The sequence below is a fragment of the Mesoplodon mirus genome (genome assembly GCF_964341445.2).
Source record: "Mesoplodon mirus genome assembly, chromosome: 7".
Lineage (NCBI taxonomy): Eukaryota > Metazoa > Chordata > Mammalia > Artiodactyla > Ziphiidae > Mesoplodon > Mesoplodon mirus.
Genome location: NC_138983.1, coordinates 126,610,562 through 126,634,043, shown reverse-complemented (window position 1 = coordinate 126,634,043; position 23,482 = coordinate 126,610,562). Strand labels below are relative to the sequence as shown.

Below are 23,482 nucleotides of genomic sequence, written 5' to 3'. Positions count from 1 at the left end.
CCATTAACAAGTATATTTTATGTAGGATTTGACCCAACTATAGCAAGAGGGTCCTCAGGATACCTGGGCCTCCATACAGCTGCCAGAGAAGTCCATGGGGCTTACTTCTTTGACCATTTTGAGTGCAGGAACTTATTCATGCTAATATCCTCAGAACCCAGCTTGGAGACCATCTCATTCCTGGCAGGTGATAAATGACTTTTTAAAAATGAATGATAAAAACCACACCCAGCGTTCTCCAGGTAGAAGTTAGGACTTGGAGGTGCAATACCTCTTTCCAGCCACTTAGGGAGCCATGATTCAATGTCAGCCTTGAATGCCCAAATCCTCTCTCTCCCCAGTCCTAGGTTATCTCTGGCCTGTGGCTGATATCAGGGCAGGAAGGAGGGGAGGAAGACAACGGGACAAGGCCTGTGTGGAAAGCACACTCACTGACCCTGGCTTCCCCAGTCGGCTGTTCACTGTTGCCCCCACCCATCAGCTCTGGTTCCCATGTCTCCTTTTCTTCTACTTTGAGAATAATTGTCTCCCCTAGACCTTTTCCTACCCAGGCCAAAGAATAAAGATCATAGTTCAATAGTCCTAGCTCAGCTCTTTTCAAGCAGCCCAGTCAGCCTATGTCAAAGACTTCATGTACCAGTTTAATAAACAGTGGCCACAGAGGTAATAATAATAACAATAGTAAGAAACAGTGTTTGTGCCAACAGCAGGACAGCTCATTCTCCATTATAACTGGTTTCTTGTTCACGTGGGCTTGGGGATGGGTGGGGAAGGAGAGGGTTTGCTCAGACCCTTTCATGCCTCTCTCCAGCCCTTGGTGATCTGGGCTCTCAGAAGAGCATCTGTTTCCATTCAGTAGAGTAGAAAGTTCCTTCTTGGCTTAGCAATGCCTTCTGAGACCTCAGCCTGGAAGCTGGCTTGTTCAGTGGGCTGTGTCTCTCCCACCTTGGGATGCTGGGAGCATCAGAGGCAGCTGAGCTGGGGCTGCTGACTTCCTCGGTGCCTGTGGGCTGTGGGATTTCTTACAGGAATGGAGGTCCTTTGCTGTACCAAGATATGCTGAGGGTGTGGGCAGAGATGTGTGTCCAAGGGGGCTCTTGCTCTGTGCCTGACTTCTGGGGGATCCCCAGGTGGACAGGGTGGGGTGAGGGGAAGCAGTTCCCAGCACTGCAGGGGGACAGCAGCATCATGGATCAGACTGGAATAAAAGAGACCAACAAAGAAATCAGATGATTTGAAAATGGACAAAATGGGGGCATGCAAAATTAATCTCCTTTACTGAAGCTTTTTGCTCATCTCACTACCCTCTAGAGGCCTTTCCACCCACCTTCTTATCAGAATCAGTTCTCTGGAAATGTCTGATAGTCTCATTCTGCCAGAGAACAGAGAATGGTAAAGCTGGGTGTGTTCCATACTCTGTATTTAATGGGAATCTCTGATCTAAGGAATTTCATAATGGTGGCATCCCAGGTTGTCACTTGCTGGGAAAGAAGATTGCTGGGGATGTAAGGGGGTATCTCAGAGGCATTAAGCCACTAAGGATGGTTTGGTACCCTCAGAGGAGAGGAAGGAAGGGAGGGCACAACAGGTAGAGCAAACATGCTCACCTTCCGGACATTGTAGATCCAGTTGAGATAGGCTGTGACCTTGGTGTACACTCCCGGGGTATTCGGCTGCCCACAGCCATGGCCCCAGCTCACGATGCCCACTACTTGCCACCGGTCAGAGCGATACATCAGAGGCCCACCGCTGTCACCCTGTGGGAGGCCAGAGCAGGGGCTACTGGAGAGGGCAGGCAGGGCGGGGGTGGAGGGGTGGGCTTCTCCTTCCTCCCCTCTCTGCATTGGCCCCTCTGTTTCCTGCTCTCCAGCATGCTCTGCTGTTCCACCCTCACCCCTTGTGCTCATGTTGTTCTTGCATCCTGCAGTGCCCTTCCCTTTGGGGCAAAAGTGTTCTGTGGTCAAGTAAGTTGTGGGTGTGCTCTTAGCCCTCTCTCGGAGATCCACAACTTGGGTTCTAAGGGGTTCTATGGTAAGGGAGCCTGATTATCTTTTTTTTTTTTTTAAACCACTGTCGGTTTAAAAAAAAATTTTTTTTTAATTGATTAATTTTTGACTGCATTGGGTCTTTGTTACTGCGCGCAGGCTTTCTCTAGTTGCGGCGAGTGGGGGCTACTCTTCGTTGTGGTGTGTGGGCTTCTCATTGCGGAGCACAGGCTCTAGGTGTGTGGGGTTCAGTAGTTGTGGCACGTGGGCTCAGTAGTTGTGGCTCGTGGGCTCTAGAGCGCAGGCTCAGTAGTTGTGGCACATGGGCTTAGTTGCTCTGTGGCATGTGAGATCTTCCCGGACCAGGGCTCGAACCCGTGTCCCCTGCATTGACAGGCAGATTCTTAACCACTGCGCCACCAGGGAAGCCCTGTGATTATCTTTGTTTAACCTAGTAGTTCCCAGATTTATTGGACCACTTCAGGACCTATTTCGTGTCAGCCACTGTTCTAGACAATTGGGATTCAATCAATGAAAAGAAGATCCCTGCCCTAAGGGAACTTGAAATCACATGGAGAAACAGAGAGAGAGAGAGAGAGAGAGAGAGAGAGAGAGAGAGGAGAGAGAAAGAGAGACAGAGAGACAGAGAGAGAGAGGGTGAGGGGGAAACAAGCAAACAACAAAACAGACAAGGAAATGTCAGATAGTGAAAAGTGCACTTATTTGGGTGTCCTTCTTACCAGCTCTTATAGCCCCTGGGGCTTCTTCCCTCAGAACCCGATAACTCTATAGCTGAACTGCCTGTTTTTTCACCCCCCCACACACTGTGAGCTCCCTGAGGGAAGACACTGTCCCCAAAGTTCAGCATTTACCTGACATCAAGTCATCAAGAGACTAAGAGATGCCTCTCGAGTGAAGGAATTTAATGACTGAGAATGGGGGTGGGAGTAGGGTTTGGGGTTTTAATGAAAATGGTTCAGAAAATCCTCTGGGTGGGTATGTGAGAATATATTCAGGGATTGGCCAGTGGGATGGGCTGAGGGGAAGGTGCACCAGGGCTCATCCAGCATAAGATGGGTTTTCTCTAATGTAGTTAGAGCAGCTTGAGGACAGCTGTAAAGAAAACAGACCTGGGGTTCCTGCCCTCTAGGGGCTCATACTCTTTTAAATGATGGGAAGTAAGAGTGGGTGAGGAGGGCTTCCCTGGTGGCACAGTGGTTAAGAATCCACCTGCTCATGCAGGGGACACGAGTTTGAGCCCTGATCATGGAAGATCCCACATGCTGCAGAGCAACTAAGCCCATGCGCCACAACTACTGAGCCTTCGCTCTAGAGCCCGCAAGCCACAACTACTGAGCCCACATGCCACAACTACTGAAGCCCGTGCGCCTAGAGCCCGTTCTCTGCAATAAGAGAAGCCACGACAATGAGAAGTTCGCGCACTGTCTCCGCAACTAGAGAAAGCCCGCGCATAGCAATGAAGACCCAACATAGCCAAAAAAAAAAAAGAGCGGTTGGGGAGTGCACCATCATCTTTGCATGTGAAATATACATTTGAAATCTTTCTGCTTCTATCTATCTGTCTATCTATCTGTCCATCTGCCTTTATATCTTTATCTGACTATAGTTCTTCCCTCCCTCCCCTCCTTCCTCCCTTCATCACATACTGAATGCCCACCATATGCAAGACTTCATGGGGGGCATTCATCCTCTGAGCTTTTTCTTCAGGGCAGACATCCCCTATCTCTATAATTCCCTCATGATCCTTGGAGGCCCCACCTGACAGGTGTCCACACCGCCCTCCAGGATGCCTGCACACAGCATCTTCTCGGTGACCTCCCCCTGGTACGCATCCTCTGCATTGCACCGAGTGCTGTTAATGAGCTGGACAGATGCCTGCAGCAGTATGTCAGATATCTTCCCTGCAGGTTGAAAACACACTCACATTCCCATTCTTGCCTTCAACCCCCAGCCCAGGATATTCTCTGGGTTGCCTGGTACCTTGGTGCTTGGACCTCCAGGATGGGTTTTTCTAAAGGATGGTCCTCCTTCCCATCACTTTCAGGAGCTGCTCACTTAGTCCTGTGGTCCTGAGCCTGGGACTTACCTCCGTCCTGTTCTGTAAAGCCCCATCCGATGACCCAGAGTGGGGTGGCTGGAGGAAGCTCCTCGTCAGAGAAGGGCAGGCAGATGGGCCTGACTGTGTCTACCAGGAACAAAGAGGAAGAGGGGACCCAAGGTTCAGGAGAGCCTGGCAGCTAAGCCCTCTGTAAGTGTTGGCACCATGGTTTCTGTAACGTACATTTCATGGGATGTTAATGGAAGTGGCATGAAAAAAAGGTTCTGTGGTCAAAGAAGTTTAGAAGATGTGAGTTAAACAAAATAAAACAAATTGTTTAAAAAATTTAAAAAACTTCTCATATCATTAATATACTAATGTGCTCCAGGAAGAGAGCTATAGTTTAAAAATGTTTTCCAAACTTACATGAGAATGGAACCCTTTTTTACCCAAGGGACCAGTGTCCTGTGGAAGCTACCATTGGAAATGCTGATCTGAATACTACCCAACGTAAACATGAGTCATCGAACAGAGCTGTTCAAAGAATCTATGGGCTGCCTTAACAGTAATGAGTCCCTGCCCCTGGAGGAGAGCAAATGGGCCCAGTGACCCCTTGGCAGGGAGATTGTGCAGGCTCTTGCCATTGGTCGGGGTGGAGGATGGATTAGGTCATCTTTTAGGTCCCTCACAGCTCCAAGATTGGATGAATCTGTGATTCTCACTTGAGGTGCTCCACGGGGAGAAAACAGACCTCAGAAGAATCTGGCAGGGGTGGGGTCAGGTGTCAGCTGATAGCTCGAGGAGGCCTCATGGCTTCCATGATGTTAGGCCGACACATTTGCAAGAAACAATAGGCAAACTGAGGTCGTGGGAAGAGAAGTGATGTGCCCAAGACCACTTAGTGAATGAGGTAGTGGCAGAGTTGGAGTTCTGTTCCCAGGTGCCAGCTCTCACCGGAGAATGTGAGAGGGAGCTGCAGCTTCACGAGGGCCATGTCCTGCTCTCTGGGGGACGTGATGTTGGGCTCGATGATGAAGATCTGGGCCACAGGCAGGGATGGGAAGTTGCCCAGTTTGTCTGAGCCGGCCCTCACCTTCCAGTTGGACACATGGAGATGCTGCCTGGGGACGGAGACAGTGCAGTTAAAGTCTGAGCCAAGCATGAGGAGGCTTTGCCAGAGGCTGGGTCCCCAGGGCCCTGGGGAGTGGGGTGCTGGCTGCCCCTGCCTTGGGAGGTAATGATGGTGAGGGCAGGGGTGGTGGAGGAGGGGCAGTCTGAGGAATCATCTACCACAGGTCAAATTCTAAAGGGGAATTTGATCTTTTTCCCTGGCGAAACCTGCCCAAAGAAACTTCTAACTGGAGGGCTGGGGAAGGGGCTGTCCCCAGTGCCTGAGCTCTGGGTCCTGACACTCTCTGCTCTGGTGCTTTTTACTGGCTCTGCTACTCATGTGGTACTTGCACTTGTCTTCCTTCCGACACCAGACACAGCTGAGTGTGCAGGAGTGATTTTCCAGGGAAAGGTTTATAGCTTTTGTCAGATTCTCCAAAAAGGTTAAAAATCACAGGCCTACACTGTGTGCTCCTGCAAGGCAGTGATGGAGTCTAATGCATGAGGGTACCTAGTACCTAGTAGGTACTCATAGGTGTTGAATGAATGAACGAATGAATGAATGAATGAATGAAGGTGAAGAGAACCTGGAGCGGTCTTTCCCCAGAGGTATGGGCAGTCCTGTCTCTACTGGCCTGTAAGAGGATCTATCCTTTTTCTTTAAGTTTCTGAATATAATGAAGGAGTGGCAGTGACTCTGGACCCGGAACCCCTTCCTGGAAGACTGGCAAAAAGGGAGAGAGTTCTCAGGACTCCAGGCAGATGAGAAGAGCTTTTGTGCCGTGAATGATATGGGGGTAGAGGGAGGACACTGGGTACCTGGTGGCTTCCCACCTGGAAGGGAAGAGGTCAGCCTTGGTGACTAGCTCTGCTCAGACCCCCAAGGCCTAACAAAGGACATCATGTCCAGTGTCTCACTAGGGTGGCCACACCCTGGGGCATGGTCTTTAGGGGGAGGGGTGGGGTGGGAGAGGGCATCAGAAACCAAGTTGGGAGACAGGGGACCCAGGCACTCAGGCCCCTCTGTGGCTCTGACCCCCGGGGCACCCTCGTGTGGGCCTTACCGGAAGCAGTGGGCTGCCGTGAGGATCCAGTGCGGGTCCAGGATGCTTCCTCCACAGATGTGTTGTTTGTTATACTGGATGCTGACCTGCCAAGGCCAAGAATCCACAGAGGCCACCTCCCCACCTACCACCCGAGGGACCTTCAGGCTCTCTCCGCAGGCTGGACTCAGTAGAAAGGAGGGAGAAAGCAGGAATCAGACTCTTGCGAGTGAGGACTGCCTCCCCTTAGAGCACCCAGTCTATCCTGAGCAGGGCCCTTAGGACTGGGACCGGGGGCTGGGTCGGGGTGGGAGGACCATGCCAATTTTGAATTATTCACAGGGAGACGTTGAGTGTCCCAGACCACAGGCTTTCCCCCAATCTCCCTCTCCTTTTTTTTTTTTTTTTCAGCTTTGTTTGAGTTTAGGAGTTGATATTGTGAACATGGGCGTGTCCATTGTGCCAGCGTTCATGACCTTCAAACTAAACAGGGACGCAGAATTATGAAAGTTCCGCCCAAAGGGGTGTCCCCAGCTCTTCCTACTGAGTAACAGTAAACAGACACCCACAGGCTGCTTTGGGATTGGAGAGTGGGAAGAAAGTTCCAGAAATGGATCTTCCCATCCTGAACTCACCTTTCTCCAAGTCCCTTCCCCCTGCTGAGAGAGTCTCCCAATTTGACATCCTGTTCCCTCTTTCACATCCCACTCTCCTGGCTCTCACATCTGACTCGCAAACTCTTAAAAAAAACCTCCAGTTCCACCTCCCCGTCCTGTTCTCAGCCTCTCCAATCCTTCTGGCAGTCACTGCCACAGTGGTGGTTCTAAGGGGGAAAGGCTACCACCCTTTTTGGGCCTATGCCTGGCAGGGGCTTTTCAAATACCATCTAATTCCAAACACTGTTTTCTACATGTCACCTCACTCCCCCACTCAAAGCCCCTTAGCATCCCCCTTTGTCTGTAGGGAAGAGTTTAAATTCCCCCTTCTGGCAGCCTTCTGCTGTCCTTATATAAAGTTTCTGTCTAGCCAAATCGATCTGTTGCTAGCTCCCTAAAAAGTCTTTCTGTTTTTGCTCCAGGAAAGGCCTGTCCCTGAGAGGCTGTCTCCTCTCCTGTTTATCTAGATCACTGATCATTCAGCACATTTGAATTGTGTGCCTACAGTGTCTCAAGGGTGCTGGGAAGAGAGTGGTGGACAAGACAGAGAGATGGACATGGTCCCTCCCTCCCTGGAGCCTACAGTTCATTCTGTGATGTTTAGCCTGGGCACTTCCTCCAGGTCACACAGTCCCTGGGGATTTTCCTCTCTTGGCATTTCCACAGCCTGCCTGGGTGTTGGCCAGCTTTTCTTGTTGACGTGGTTCGGTTTTGTCTTCTCAGTGAGACAGAAGTCTCCTCAAGGGAGGGTCTGTGGCTTAAGCCTCTTTGTGACTCCAGGGCTTTTCAGCTTAGCACGTTGAGTGACGTGAACATTCATTCATTCATTCATTGACCAGCCACCATGGGTCAGCCCTCACTCACTAGGTATCGTGGGGGTCACATGATAATGACTAAGAGTCTTAGCATCCAACAAGGAAGCATATACACTGCTAAACTGCAAAGGCAGCGAGGATGACCTTTCTCCTCTAAGGCGGCCCAGTTTCTGGCCATCTTGCCAGGCTCTGCTCGGTTCTCCCATGAGGCTGGTGGGATGAGCAGGGCTACAGTGCTTGTTTTGTCTTCTGATCTCCTCTCAGAGCTAGGGGGTCTCCCGGGATCCTCTTGGGTAGTCGGACTGAAGGGCTTCTTGGGAAGATGAACTTAAGAGAGGTCAGGTGAATTACTCAAGGTCACCCTGGAAGCCAGTGGACCTGGTGCCCAGGTCTCCTGCCCCTCCCCCCACCCCACCCCAGGTGCAGCTCTCTCTGAAGCATGTCAGCCGGGACCACTGCTCAGCTTGGTACTTCCTGCACGTGGCCTTGCACCTCTCTCTTTGCTCAGCCATTAGCTCCTGAGGACAGAGGCCTGGCAGTGCTGATACATTCTAACCGTTCGACGAACCTTTGCTAAATGGGATGTGGGTAATCAGATCTTGGACAGATGAGCTGACTGTGACAAAGGAGGTTATGTGGGCCCTGGCCAGGGGTGGGAGGGGGTGGAAGCCCAGTCCTGCCCTTTCCGGTTTTCCTACTCTCTCTCCTGGGTCTCCGCCCAGGTTGTGGGACTGAGCGTGGACAGTAAGAAGGAGTTCTTACTGTCAACCACTTGAAGGAACGTTACCTACCAGCCCAAGGCCAAGGGAGTAAGGTTGGGACAAAACAGCATGACACCTGGAGTCTGAGGAATTTAAGAATGAGGATGAAGTTCTTCCCTGCTTATTGCTGGCCCAGGACCCAAACCCTCAGAGATGGGGCGTACTCACCAACGCACTGCAGGGAAACCAGGGAGCCTGAGAGACAGGAGCTGGAAGGGAGACACAGGGGTCCTGTGGTTTCTGCTTGTCCCTTGGCTGGGAGGCGGGGACTCAGGTCTCCCAGCACTATTGATTAAAGTCCCCTCCCAGGACCCGGGAAGTACGGAACCTGAATGGTGGGGCTGTATAGACACCGTACTTTCACCCAGTTCAGTGCGATTTAATGCAATTGGATTCTACAGCAGTACTGATAAGCATCTACTACGTGCTGGGCCCTGCCTGAGTCACAGCCCACCCCGGGCTCTTGGCAGCCTGAGATGGAATAGAGCAGAGGCTGGGGCAGTGTCTGCTGTACTGCGGGCTCTCCAAACAGAAGAGGAATGGGATTTCGATGAAATTCCAGGCAAATGATCATTCTGCTCCTCTTCCTATCCTTTTCAAGGTTTACTCTTTGATGAATAAGCAGCCCTCAGCAACATCCCTGAATGCAAAGAAGCCAGCATCCTCTCTGAGTCACTCTGCTGCAGGGTGACAGTTTTCCTGTAGATGCCGGGCTCTGACTCGGGGTGGTGGGCACGGGAGTGGTGCATTGACAGAGGCCATGCAGCTTCTCCTCTGGAGAGTTGGAAATGTGGGGAGGGCTTACTCTGGCCTGGAGGAGAGGCAGGAAGGACAAAGTGGCCTTTGGAATCTTGCCTCTTGGGCTTAATAGGGAACATAAGGCCATAGGAAACAAATTTGGTTTTCTTAATTGACTGATGAAAGGCCACCAGCTTGTGGACAGCACACTTTGTCCAGCTGCTCCTTGTATTAAAACAAAGAGTCAATACAGAAAACCTCTCAGAAATGTGATGCTCTAGCTTTTGGTATCCGACAGTCTGCCTGGCCAGGAGTTCTTTTTGTTGTCTGGCTTAAGTTTGCCTTGCTAAGTCTGTTCAGGGTGGGCTGGCTGCAGCCCCGATGGCATCGTCCACATGTGAGCCTTTGTGGGCCAGGGGTGCCCCCTCACTTACTCATTTGAGTTTTGCACCTGAAGCTCCTGCATGTTCTCTGTGATTTTGACAACATCCAGGTCTTGGCCTGGGCCAATCTCCACGGCTCTGAAGGTGGGTTTGCTGCTCATGTTGGGAGGGAAAGAGAGGGAGGGAGAGATGTGAGCTGGGGCAGGAGTTTAGACCAAGAGGGTAGGAGTAGTCCCCACTCCCAGGAGAGGGGGCAGCAGAGACTTCTGGGTACGGCGTGGTAGGGGAGTGGAGGTGGCCTTGGTCAGTGAGGGTGGTGACTGCTTTGCTAGATGACAAGGGATGGTCCCTTGGCATCCCAGGATTCAGCCCTGGGCACAGTGCTGATGTGGACTTGCTTTCTCAGGCAGGGAAGCCTGGTCCTGAACCCAGAGCCCTGGACAAATGTTACGGATGTCCTTTGATAACTCCCAGCTCTGTCCCTATTCCAAATGTCCCGCGGTTTCTTCTGGTTCACAGCGAGGGGAACAAGGAGGCAAAGGAACCAGGTTAGCTCTCCCCTCACCTTGGAGGGAACTGAATGTGGATATGTGGCTCTCCAAACAAGGCATCTGGTCTAAATTTGGTAGTGGGGTACATTTATGGTCCCTTTGGAGGTAGGACAGGCCAAGATCAGGCTTCACATGCATCCAGACAAACATTTCTCTCATTTGGACCACTCTCCCTCTTCCTCTCCTCTAATCCATGCTTGTCTTTATCAAACCTTGGGTAAAAGTCTTCCCTCCTCCAGGAAGGTTTCCCTGATTAATCCCATCTTTCTGATGGTACCTGTACTGAATCTGCCTCTTTCCCATCTCTCCTATCCTTCCCCATCCAGCCATGCTATACAGAGCTAGTATAAACTCTGTATGCAGGCGTGGGTCAACCTGAGGCACTGGCTGACTGGCACATTCTCACATTCCCAGCCAGGAATCTGGCACTACCTGGATGACCCAGGCATGGCACCTGGAAGACTGAAGTCTAGCAGTGGGGGGTTTTGTGCTGAGAGCCCTCAGGACTGAGGTTCTTGTCCTGGCTCTGACACTAGCTTGCTATATACCCTTGGTAGGTCATATTCCCTCTCTGGGTCTCTCTAAGCCTCAGTTTTCCTCTGTATAAAATGATGGGTGGACCAGATGATCTCTAGAGTCCTTCCCACATTGAGCCATCTAGGGTTTTGTGGTCCTGGGACAAAAAGGGCCTCCTAGCCAGGGAAATCTGAGACCCAGAAGGAGGGATCATGGTGGAAATGGACATTCCCAGGAGAGTTAGCCTCTGTTTACCAGTTACATCCTGATGAATAATCCTGACCAGCTTTGATCTTGTAGAGCTTAAGAGAGAGATGGCTTGGTGCCTTAAAGAGCTCCAGAAGGACAGAAATTGCAGGAGCCTTTTACCTTAAGAGCCCCTGGAGACACCCTGGTTTCATAATCAAGCTGCAGCCTGCTATGCTGGTGCAGCTGACGCTGCAGTTGGCTGGACTGCAGTAGGGAGGAGGGGAGGCTGCAGCCAGAAGGCTGGGCTGGGGTGGCTGCTGGGGGAGGGGAAACAGCAGGGACAAGACGTGCCTTCCCAGCTCTCCTTGAAAATGAAGGTGGTAGGGTATCCTCTTCAGCGGGTACTGGATGTTGCACCCCATGGAGGGCAGAGAGCAGGAGAAGCCTGATAACCAGACAGCAGAAGGGCCAAATAGGTCTGATGGATCAGTAATGGCTGCCTGCAGCACTTATTGGAAACGGACCTTGAGGCTGCTCTAGGGATTGATGGAAGCGGGTTCTGTGACTGATAGATGAGGTCTGCTTAAGATTTATCATTTCTACCTAGTCTCTGCGTCCAGTGTCTCAGGATCCTGAAGTTGGGGGCTTGCCAGGAAGAGATTATCCCCTGTGCAACTGAATTCATGGGTTCTTTTCTATCCTCTCCAGTTAGGCTGTGAGTGATCAACTGTCTCCCCTCCCCTCCCTTTATAAATGAAACCTCCAGAGAAGAGAGAATTACCCAACCGAGAAACAGAGATGCTTCTGATGCCCAGGAATTAGGGAATCTTGGGCACAAATGCCAGCCCTCTCCCTCCCAGCTACCATCCAAGCAAGTTACTTACCTTCTTTGAACCTACTTCTAAAATAGATAGAATAATAACTACCTTTCTGGTTTTTGCCAAGATCAAATGAATATAAGTACGTAATGCTGATTACCCTTCTTATATCCTTTTTCATACACTGAAGATTTAAAACTGCTTTTGAAATTTGCTGAGAAAGCTGAGATTGCTGATGAAGGCCCAGTGAAATCAGGTTCATTTAAACTAAATTTTAACCAATGGGACTTTGAATAAGTAAATAAGACTTTTGTATTCTGGGGCAGGGACAGCGACTTGCCAAGCCAAGAAGGAGTGAGGATTGAGGAGTAAAGGAAAGGAAAGGATTGCAAAGGAGCTTGAACTGTGTGTGTGTGGCGGGGTGGGGGGGTGGGGGGTGGTGGCAGTGGGGGTGGGGGAGGGGTGGGGCAGATATCCTCTCTCTGGTGCCTCTTAACCATCCTATGAGGTTGGTATTGCTTCCCCCAGTAACTCTTGAACATGTTGAGGCTTAGAAGATTTAACTTCATGCTGCTCATAAGGGAAAGTGCTTCAAAAGCAGCTCTGACTCCAATACCTATACTTTTAAGGAAAGAGGGAGGAAGGAGGAAGGAAGGAGAGGAAAAGGGGAAAGAGGAAGGAAGAAAGAAAGGGAGAGAGGTCATGGGGTGAGGTGACAGCCTCCAGAGCCTTGGGCTGGGTACCTGTCATAGCCCATCTGCCCACAGGCTGTCTTGGCCAGAGCTTCTGTGAAGTTGTCGAAACAGGCGGAGGCCCAGTTCTTTGTGGCCAGGTCCAGCACCTGCAGGGTGGATCGGTCGCTGGAGAGGCGGACTGGAAGGGGAGGAACCCGGGTCAGCTCAGGGCAGGGACCCATTTGGCCTATCTCCCACAGAATTCATCATGTGACCAGCCCAAACCGGTAGCCCAAACCCTACCAGGAACTGGGGAGCATCACAGAACACCAACCCTTTCAACCTCAAGGGAAGTTCCTCCATTTGGCTTTGCCAGATTGAGTCTCATTCTGACAGTAGCTAGGGTGACCAGATGTCCTGGGGACAATCTCCATTTTGACCTTTGCCTTGGCATAATTATTAATAGCTCTTTATATGTATAAGTTTTGATGATATATTACATGGCTTCCCTACCCATAGTTCACACAGCTTGCCTAGCCTGGGAAAACTTCGCAAAGAGGAATGTTGCTCTTTTTCCATGTAAGGTCAGAGAGGGGAGTGCTATTGGCAGTAGGGTGGCAGGGCCCACAGGCATTTGACTTCTGATAAAAAAGAGCAAATACACATAAAAAAGAGCAAATACACAGGAAGTTACTCAGCCTTGCCCCACAAAAGCCCCCATCACCCGTGTCCTGGGCTGTCTTTTCTTTTCAGAGCCCAAGTAATAGGTGGATCAAGTTGGGCTAGAACAGTCCAAGAAAGAACATGGGTTTTTATGTTTGAAACATCTTAATATTCTTTGAAGGACCTAGCTCAGTGTTGTTCCATAATGTGTTACAATAAACACTTACCTAATGAATAGAGGGATCAATAGCTGGCTAACGGCCTTAATGGTCTCTTTCTAGTCCCCTTGAAATAATAGATTTCAGAGAAAGGAGGGAACTCCCCAAGGTCGTTCCATTCAGCACCCAGGAGCAGCAGGAATGGGGCAGGCTCAGTTACAATTTCCTGTCCCCTCTGGCCCACATTTGTTCATCAAAATTTACTGAGTGTTTGCATGTCAAGTATTGGGGACCTAGTAGACAAGACATGATCCTGTTTTTAAGAACCTTACAACGGGGAAGGAAAGTGACTAGTCTAGTCAGGTGGCAGATGTTGTGCAGTGGACCAAGGGGACCTGAGTCGACTTCCTGCCCTTACCACTCCCCTGGCCCCACAGCCCCTAGACTCACCTGTCACTGGAGGCCCATCGGGGAATTTCTTGACACAGTGCTGCTCATCCTCCCCTGAGGCACAGTCCTGCTGGCCATCACACAACTGCCCCCTCGAGATGAAGTGGAGGGGCTGCCCGCAGAGGAAGTAATTGTCCAGAACCACCTTGACTGTAAGGCAAGGGCAGGGAGGGGCAGAGAGGGCTGACGGTCAAGCAGGCAGCCCAGGGGCAGGAGAGATTGTTTCCCTGAAAACATGCTGGGCCTGGAGACAGGCAGATGTGGGTTCCAGGCCCAGTTCTGTCACTTAGGAGCTGGTGTTCTTGGTCCTGAGCCTCAGTTTCCTCATCTGTAAAATGGAGATAATAACATCTGTCCCTATCCCTAAAGATGGCTGAGGAGTCAATCAAGATCATGTGTGGGGAGCAATTTAGAAACAGTCCCCACTAGTCTCTCAACCCCAAGTGCTGGCACAGTGCCTCTGTGGATGGAGAAGACAGCCCTGGGCCTGGAGTCTGAAGACCCGAGTGCTGGCTCTGCCACCTACTGTGTGAATTTAGACCAATCGCTTCCCCTTTCTGGGCCTCACAGGGTTGCAGAGAACGTTTGATGAGCTGGTGGTTGTGAAAGTGTCTCATCACTATCAAGTGCAGTTCTAGGATTTGGTGTTTTTATCTGGGGCTGAAAGACCCATTAGGAGGTTGGTGTTTTGCTTTGTTTTTGTCTTCTGCCTCCTGCCTTCAAGATTCTATTGCTCCTCTGCTGTCTTAGATGATGGGAAGGAGTCTAGTGTTTTTAAGTCCTCGGAAAATGCAATATAGTTTTGGAAGTTTTAGCCACGGCAATCAGAGAAGAAAAAGAAATAAAAGGAATCCAAATGGGAAAAGAAGAAGTGAAACTGTCACTGTTTGAAGATGACATGATACTATACATAGAGAATCCTAAAGATGCTACCAGAACCTACTAGAGCTAATCAACGAATTTGGTAAAGTAGCAGGATAGAAAATTGATGCACAGAAATCTCTTGCAATCCTATACACTAATGACAAAAAATATGAAAGAGAAATTAAGGAAACACTCCCATTTACCATTGCAACAAAAAGAATAAAATATATAGGAATAAACCTACCTAAGGAAACAAAAGACCTGTATGCAGAAAACTAGAAGACACTGATAAAAGAAATTAAAGATGATACAGACAGATGGAGAGATATACCATGTTCTTGGATTGAAAGATTCAACATTGTGAAAACGGCTATACTACCCAAAGCAATCTACAGATTCAATGCAATCCCTATCAAACTACCAATGGCATTTTTCACAGAACTAGAACAAAAAATTTTACAATTTGTATGGAAACCCAAAAGACCCCGAATAGCCAAAGCAATCTTGAGAAAGAAAAATGGAGCTGGAGGAATCAGGCTCCCTGACTTCAGACTATACTACAAAGCTACAGTAATCAAGACAGTATAGTACTGGCACAGAAACAGAAATATAGATCAATGGAACAGGATAGAAAGCCCAGAGATAAACCCACGCACATATGGTCACCTTATCTTTGATAAAGGAGGCAAGAATATACAATGAAGAAAAGACAGCCTCTTCAATAAGCAGTGCTGGGAAAACTGGTCAGCTACATGTTAAAGAATGAAATTAGAACACTTCCTAACGCCATACACAAAAATAAACTCAAAATGGATTAAAGACCTAAATGTAAGGCCAGACACTATCAAACTCTCAGAGGAAAACATAGGCAGAACACTCTATGACATAAATCACAGCAAGATCCTTTTGACCCACGTCCTAGAGAAATGGAAATAAAAACAAAAATAAACAAATGGGACCTAATGAAACTTAAAAGCTTTTGCACAGCAAAGGAAACCATAAGCAAGATGAAAAGACAGCCCTCAGAATGGGAGAAAATATTTGCAAATGAAGCAACTGACAAAGGATTAATCTCCAAAATATAGAAGCAGCTCATGCAGCTCAACAGCAAAAAAACAAACAACCCAATCCAAAAATGGGCAGAAGACCTAAATAGACATTTCTCCAAAGAGGATATACAGATCGCCCACAAACACATGAAAGGATGTTCAACATCACTAATCATTAGAGAAATGCAAATCAAAACCACAATGAGGTATCACCTCACACAGGTCACAATGGCCATCATCAAAAAATCTACAAACAATAAATGCTGGGGAGGGTGTGGAGAAAAGGGAACCCTCTTGCATTGTTGGTGGGAATGTAAATTGATACAGCTACTATGGAGAACAGTATGGAGGTTCCTTAAAAAACTACAAATAGAACTACCATATGACCCAGCAATCCCACTACTGGACATGTACCCTGAGAAAACTATAATTCAAAAAGAGACATGTGCCACAATATTCATGGCAGCGCTATTTACAATAGGCAGGACATGGAAGCACCCTAAATGTCCATTGACAGATGAATGGATAAAGAAGTTGTGGCACATATATACAATGGAATATTACTCAGGCATAAAAAGAAACAAAATTGAGTTATTTGTAGTGAGGTGGGTGGACCTAGAATCTGTCATACAGAGTGAAGTAAGTCAGAAAGAAAAACAAATACTGTATGCTAACACATATATATGGAATCTAAAAACAATGATTGTGATGAACCTAGGGACAGGACAGGAATAAAGATGCAGACGTAGAGAACGGATTTGAGGGCACGGGTGGGAAGGGTAAGCTGGGAGGAAGTGAGAGAGCGGCATGGACATATATACACTACCAAATGTAAAATAGTTGGCTAGTGGGAAGCAGCCGCATAGCACAGGGAGATCAGCTCGGTGTTTTGTGACCACCTAGAGGGGTGGGATAGGGAGGGTGGGAGGGAGACACAAGAGAGAGAGGATATGGGGATATATGTATATGTATAGCTGATTCACTTTGTAATACAGCAGAAACTAACACAACATTGTAAAGCAATTATACTCCAATAAAGACGTTAAAAGCAAAGAAAAAATTGTAAAAAAAAAAAAAAAAAGTCCTCAGGGAACAGATATTTCCATACTTTCCAAACTGTCCTGGCTCCTCCTGCCTGACTGAACTCTCCCTTGGCCTGAAGCTCCCCTCTGCAGCCCAGCATCACCACTGGCTGACCCTAGGAGTGGTGGTAACAAGTCTGACATGGCCCTGCTTATCACTGCTAAGCGCTTTCCTTGCATTGTCACCTGGAATCCTGACAACAACTTTAGGAGCCAGGTGCCATTATGAACTCCCATTACAAATAAAGAAATGGAGGTTTAGAGAGTTAGGGTTTATTTCCCAAGGCCACTTAGCAGTCAGGTGTTAGAGCCAGGATTTTGATCAGTGTCTGTCTAGTTCTAAGGCTCTTTGCTGCCTCTCTGCACCTTCCCTGAAGGAGCTCAAAATGCGATCTTATGGCCCCGATGCTCCTGGTTTGAGAAGCAAGGGAGAAAGAGCAGGTCAGTCAGATATTTCCTGGACTTTCAGAGTTTGGTTCATGGTCAGGAGCCTGGGTGAGGAGGGGTCCCTTCTGCCTCCTGGGGTGAAGCCAGGACACAGCGTCACCAGTTGAGCCCCCAGAAGCCAAAAGGTTGAGGGAGCCCAGCCCAGGATGGAAGTTCACGTTACCTCCTCTGGTTGCAGAACCTGGGGGTCCCGGGTTGGAAGCTGCACAGGGCCTTCTGAGACAGGGAGAGCCCGACTCTAAATTACGTACTTGTACCTGCCTTGGATCACCCTGAACCTGGCCCTGTCTTCTCTCTCCACTATGGCAGGGCACGTGCTCAGAGTAGGCAGGCTCATCTTGATATTAGTCTGAGCCAAACTGGCCTAGGACAGTAAATCTGCTGCTGCTGCACACCCACCACCGCTTTGGGCCAGCCAAGGTCAAGAGGAATGATTTGGAGTTATCTGCATCTCACGTACTGATAGGGAGCTCAGGGACCTGGGTGGTGTTTGTGTTGTGTATCTGCATTCCCACCACCACGAAGTAGAAGTGGACCTGCCCAGTCAGGGCTTGGGGACCTGTCCTAGCCCTGTCCTCGACTGCCACACCCCCTCTCTGCCTCAGTGCCCAAGTGGAGAATGAGGCGTTGGATGATCTCTGAGCATCCTCCAACGAGTTGAAGGCTGCTGCAGGCTCCTGGAAGGCCGTCCTGGCCTGGTGAGCAAACACGTGGCCTCGGCCACATCTCTACACACTTGGTGATGACCTACACTTTTGCACAACTTGGTTTTTATCCAGGTACTTTACGCTCGTTACCTCATTGGTTCTCTGATATCCCTCTGAGGGAGGTAGGACGTTTTACAGGTGAGGAGACTGAGGTTAAGAGAGGTCGAGGGACTTACTCAGGGTCACATAGCAGCAAGAAGGGGCAGCGCCGGTATCCCCGACCCAGGTGTCCTGATTCCTAGTCTGGTCCCCTCAGCCCTACTTCCTGCGTGAAAGCTGCGGTCAGTAGCCTGCTGTGACTATGGGGGTGGGTGAAGATGGGGACTCAGTCACAGGATGTGCGGGCTGAAAAGGGAGGGACTGTGGGAATCGGGGCTCGCTCAGTTTACTCTTCTTTGCCCCAGAGTGGCCTGCCTGGGATAACAGGGGGTCTCAGGCTCCTGCCATGGTGAAGCCAGAGCTCAAGGTGGGGAGAGGTGCTGTCTGCCTGGGCATCTTCCCCGATGCGTCCTCCCTGTTGCCCTCCTCATAAGCAGACATGCTGCCTGCTCCTCCCAGCAGGGCTGCGGATCCACCCCGCTCTCTGTCTGCAGACTTGGGGCGGAGCAGGCAGGGGGCCTGGCTGCTGTGCCATTGCCTGAGTGGGTTTGAAACTGGTGCAAACTGTGCTTTCCCCGCAGAAGAAATCTTCTGGGATAGAATCCATCTGGGTAGATGGGGGCTGAGTTCATCTCCCTCTCACTCTGAGAGGAAGGCTCCCTTCAGAGCAGGGGTGGATACAAAGCTCTATGCAGATCACCTGGCCTTGACTCTGCTGGGGTGGGGAGCGCTCTGAGGTGAGGGCAGGGGAGGGGTGGGTGGGAGCTGCCACTTGCTGTAGGGGTGGAGGGGGGGCAGTAAGGCGGCATGGGGGCCGGGGTGAGGGCTGCCACTTACTGAGGACAGCCGCGGTCATGATGATCAGCAGGCTCAGCAGTGCTGCGATGATGGGGATCCCCACCTTTCTGAAGGTCTCCAGGGAGGTGCGGGATTTGCGCAGGGGGGTGACATCTGTGAGGGGGAGGGGAAGAGCCTGCAGTCAGTACTCGGAGACCACCCCTGCCAAGGCCCACAGCTTCCCCACCCTCTGGCCCCTGGTGCGGAGCCCAGGAAAACTTTGGGGACCGTTTTGGTTGATGCTGGGGTTATTCCTGCAGACTAGGCTTAGCTTCCTCAGCATAGGGGCCCCCCCACCTCCTTTCACCTACCCGGGCGTGTCCCTCTTGCACAGGTGCTCCTCTAGCCCATGGCACCTTCTCTTTGTCTTGACAGCCTCTTCTAGGATGTTTCATTCTCTCCAGTCTGACCTGCGTCTGTCCCAGGAGAGGCACGTACCCTTTCCCTTTACTATCATGTATCCTCTTTCCTGACTTGTCTTTTGATTAAACTATAAGCTCCAGGAGGGCAGGGGCTGCCGACACAGTGTGTGCTTAGTGGAAGCTTAATAAATACTTGTGAATGAAGGTGACCTAATGGCCTTCATCTCCAACTCAGTTCAACACACAGCTAGTCCCTAGAAAGGTCCTGTCTTTAAGGAGATTCCAATTTGGGGGAAGAGGCAAACAGGGACACAATTGCCAGTACCACCAGACACCATCAAGACACTTAAATGGGTCTTTCTAGGTGGAGATGGGAGAGGGAGGAGTGGGTCCAGCTTGGTGAAGGCCTGGGTGTTGGGAGCTGTGAGCTGCCGGCGTGCCTGGGAGGTAAGGTGGGTAAAAGCATGTTTTGGAAGCAGGGCTGGCAAAGTCAGCTTGTGGAGAGTCTTGACTATCATGCTAAGGGATTTGGATTTTATCCTGAGGGCAGTGAGGGACCATGGAAAGCTTTTAAGCAGCAGAGAGATACGATCACATGAACATTTAGAATTATGACTCTTTCATCAGGGAGGAGATGGACTAGAACAAGAGTCTGGGGTTCGGGAGACCAGGAGGGACCTATTGATGTCTAAAACAGAGGCAATAATAACTATATTGTCCACTTCACGTGGCTATCCAAGGAGATGGAACATGGCAAGGCTTTAAAAGATTAAATTCTCACCAAGTGTCAGGGATAGGCTCTTTGGTGTCCCCTCTCCTTGCAGGCAATAAGCTGGGGAGGTGCCATGGGGACTTCTCCAGGGAGAGCTAGGGCAGGAGTTATAGCAACCCTGAGAATCCCTGGAAAGCAGTAGGCCAGCTCTCCTCCCCCTCATCTGCACATGGCTTTCTCCTTTACCTCCATCCAGTTGTTCTTCAGATGTCACTTTCTTGCTGAGGCCTTCTTTGACCTCCCTATTTAAAATTCAATCTTCCAATATTTCCTATCCTCCTTCCCTGTTTTATTTTTTCAAAGCATTCATCACCTCTAATGTGCTGTATATTTTACATATTTTGTATATCATCTAGCCCCTTCCAACCCTGCCTGAAATGAAGTCTCCAGGAAGATGGGGATTTTTGTCTGTTTTGTTCACTGCTGAGTCCCTGGTGCCTAGAACAGTGCCTGGCCCCTAGTAGGAACTCAAAAAATATGTGTCAAGTGAATAAACGGTTTACTCTTTGCTTGTTCTCTTCAGCACATCCCTTCTGCCTTTCTTCCAGGTCTCATTTTATTCTTTCTGGAATGATGGCTAGTTATGTTTCTGTCTCTATGTCATTCCTCAGCTGTTCAAAAGCAGAGAATGGCACCCTGCCAGAGACTGGTGCCCAATAAGTGCGGATATCATTGGATGTGTTGATAGGGAAAGCGTAGGAAACTCTATGTTTCCTCAATAGGGAGAGGTTGAACCTCAGACCCAGAGCTCTGGCCCTAAGGATGTGGGTTGGTATTGCCTGTTATTATCAGGACCTGGCAACAGAGTAGGTTATTAATAATGTCGTCGGATATTGTTTTTAAAGTTCCAGCAGTGAGTGTTCAGCACTGTCCTCTTTCCTGCAGCCATGGACATGGAGACATTCTGTTCATTCATTCATGCCTGATGTCTTCATTGAGCACCTACCTCTGGGGATAAAAGGTTGGCTTGTTTTCCCAGAAGTGAATGACTTATTGGGAGTCCTTTGATGAGTTCCCTTGTCCAGGGCCCAATGTCTCTGCCTCCTTGATGTTCTCACGGAGAACATCATCAGGAAGCGAAGGGTTTTCTTGGTTTATTGTCTATAAAGTTTATTGTTTATAAAGTTAACCAACCCGCTGAGCTATGAATAGCCTCCTTGCCTGCCACTGTTCCTTCCTCCAGCCTGTCCTGCCAAATGCTGCCAGACAGACATATTGCTCTCATCCCATCACGTCTCTGCTCCAGAACCCTCAAGGGGTCCCCATGACTTCTATCTCTGGACCACCCTCTTCTCTGGGCTTTCAAAGGCAGTGTAATTTGGCTTCCCTCTCCCAGCCAAATGGACTTCCCACTGCTAGTCCTCGCCAGCCCCATTTCCACAGGAGCAGTTTCACTCCCTGGTCCTTGCACAACCTGAAATCATTCTTAACCTCGGAATCTTCACTTGGCACTGATTTCTCCCTCCCGAGCTCCCTTAATTGTTTTCTGGTTTGGCTGTTCCCAGGCTTACTCAGGTGGTGGAGCCCTTGAATGTCTAGTGTTCTTTGGGGACACCACGGAATATTGATATATTAAATTCCAAAGTAGAAACTAGGCATTGTTTTACCTGCTGAAGATTATATTGTTTGTGATCTTTATTAACTCGTGACCCTGAAATAAATAAGCTGTCAAAGTAAGTGGGATTGGTCATCTCCTTATGAAGCTGTCATATTAATTTGTCTTTGCTCACTCGTTTTGCTGATCAGGTTATCAGGCATAGGTATCAATGGTTTAAAAAAATGGAACGGGAGGGAAAAAAAACCCTATATTTGGGAATACTTCATCTATTAACTTATTTTTCTCTGGTAAGTCAGGCAAACACTGCCATTTTCTATTCTACCAGTGAAAACACCTTTGTCCAGCTTGTTCCTTGGCAGCACGGTCAGACTGTAAACTCCATGAGGGTAGGGACTTTGGCTGTTGTATTTACTGCTGTAGTCCCGTGTCCAGCCCAGGGCCTACCCCGTGCAGGCACTCACAGTATTGTTGAAGGGATGAGAGAATAAGTAACTGAATGAATGAATTAGAAAATCACTGCTGTTGGCGTTTTAGGTTTGATGGTTCTATTTCCCCAGAGATCATGCCTCCTACTTGTAGAATGAATCCTGGAGATGACACTTGCTTGATACATGTTTGGTGAATGGTGGATGGATGTCTCCCGTAGCATTTAGCGCTTGGAGGTGGTGGTGAGGACCATGCAAGAGGGGTTTAGTATCTACTTGGTAACTGAGTGAAACTGAGATAGACAAAGGAAAGCCAGACCTGAGCTTACCGAGGCTGTTCAGGGGTTGACTGCTGTCAGGTTCCTGTAATTGAAGGAAAAACAGTCAGTGAGTTGAGTGAGGGAACCTCTCAGGCTGGGGTTAAGAGCCCAGGAAAGGGCTCTTATCTGCATTCCCTTCTCCCTGCTGAGTCTAAGGTGGGGGGCTCTATGATATCTAAATAATTGATTTAAAATATAAAATTCAGTTATTCATCTAAATGACCTGATACAACAGGTTTACTAATTGTAGCAACTAGTTAGCAATTGAAAAACAACTGGCTGCTGGGCTGTTGTGTGTATTGCTGAGTTTCTTAAGATGGTTCTGCTTGCCTGTCTGTTTTTGTCAATTATTTGCCTACTTTGATAGATATTGTAGTTCTGTAAAAACTTGAACGGACACTTCACCAAAGGGGATACTTCCATGGCCAGTTAAGTGCCAAAAGATGCTTGACGTCATCACTCATCAGGCCAATGTAAATTCAGACCACAATGAACTATCTCTACAGAGACACCAGAATGGTTAAAATTTAAAAGCCTGACAATACTAAGTGCTGATGAGGATGTGGGGCAACTGGAAATCTCAGACACTGCTGCTAAGAGTGTAAATTGGTACAAATATTTTGGAAAAAGGTTTGGCTGAATCTACTAAAGCTAAACATATGACTATTCTATGATTCTTTTTTTGTTTTGTTTTGTTTTTTTAAATTTGGCTGCACCAGGTCTTAGTTGAGGCACGTGGGATCTTTGTTGTCACGTGCAGGATCTGAGTTGCGGCATGCGGGATCCTTTAGTTGCGGCATGTGGGATCTAGTTCTCTGACCAGGGATCGAACCCGGGCCCCCTGCATTGGGAGCTTGGAGTCTTAACCACTGGACCACCAGGGAAGTCTCAGTATTCTATGATTCTATGACCAGGAATTAGGGTCAAGAGAAATGAGTACATCTGTCCAGCAAAACACCTGTACATGAATCTTCATACTAGCTTCATCCATAATAGCTAAAACTTGGAAAAACCCCAAAGTCAATCACTGATGGAATAAACTGTGGTGTATTCATATAATGGAATATAATTCAGCAATAGACAAGAATAAACTAGTGTGAAATGCAATGACACATGGAAGAATCTCCGAGACATAATAATGAAAAAAAGAAACTAGACACAAAAGAGTATTATTTCATATATATGATTAAAAGGTAAAGTTAATCCATGGTGATAGAAGTCAGGATAGTGATTATACTGGGGGTTATCTGAAGGAGCACAATGGAGCCTTCTGGAATGTTAGAAAACTAGGTCTTGATCTAGGTGTTGGTTACATGGGGGTATATGTGTGTAAAAATTCATTGAGTGGTATACTTTAGATTTGAGTACTTTACAGAACATATGTTATACCT

At 48.8% G+C, this 23,482-nt stretch overlaps 1 protein-coding gene across 1 annotated transcript in view; it reads right to left on the bottom strand.

Annotated features, from left to right (window-relative positions):
- Window positions 1–1,535: 1,535 nt before the first annotated feature.
- TMPRSS4 (transmembrane serine protease 4) overlaps window positions 1,536–23,482 on the bottom strand; it is a gene marked incomplete at both ends in the record, with an annotated part of 34,639 nt that continues 12,692 nt past the window's right edge. The window contains 11 exons of the mRNA XM_082629513.1: window positions 1,536–1,757; window positions 3,765–3,907; window positions 4,093–4,191; window positions 4,999–5,165; window positions 6,219–6,378; window positions 8,598–8,638; window positions 9,602–9,703; window positions 12,368–12,497; window positions 13,570–13,719; window positions 18,655–18,768; window positions 22,101–22,134. Coding sequence (XP_082485639.1) covers window positions 1,536–1,757; window positions 3,765–3,907; window positions 4,093–4,191; window positions 4,999–5,165; window positions 6,219–6,378; window positions 8,598–8,638; window positions 9,602–9,703; window positions 12,368–12,497; window positions 13,570–13,719; window positions 18,655–18,768; window positions 22,101–22,134 — 1,362 coding nt within the window. The remainder of the gene's footprint in view (window positions 1,758–3,764; window positions 3,908–4,092; window positions 4,192–4,998; window positions 5,166–6,218; window positions 6,379–8,597; window positions 8,639–9,601; window positions 9,704–12,367; window positions 12,498–13,569; window positions 13,720–18,654; window positions 18,769–22,100; window positions 22,135–23,482) is intronic.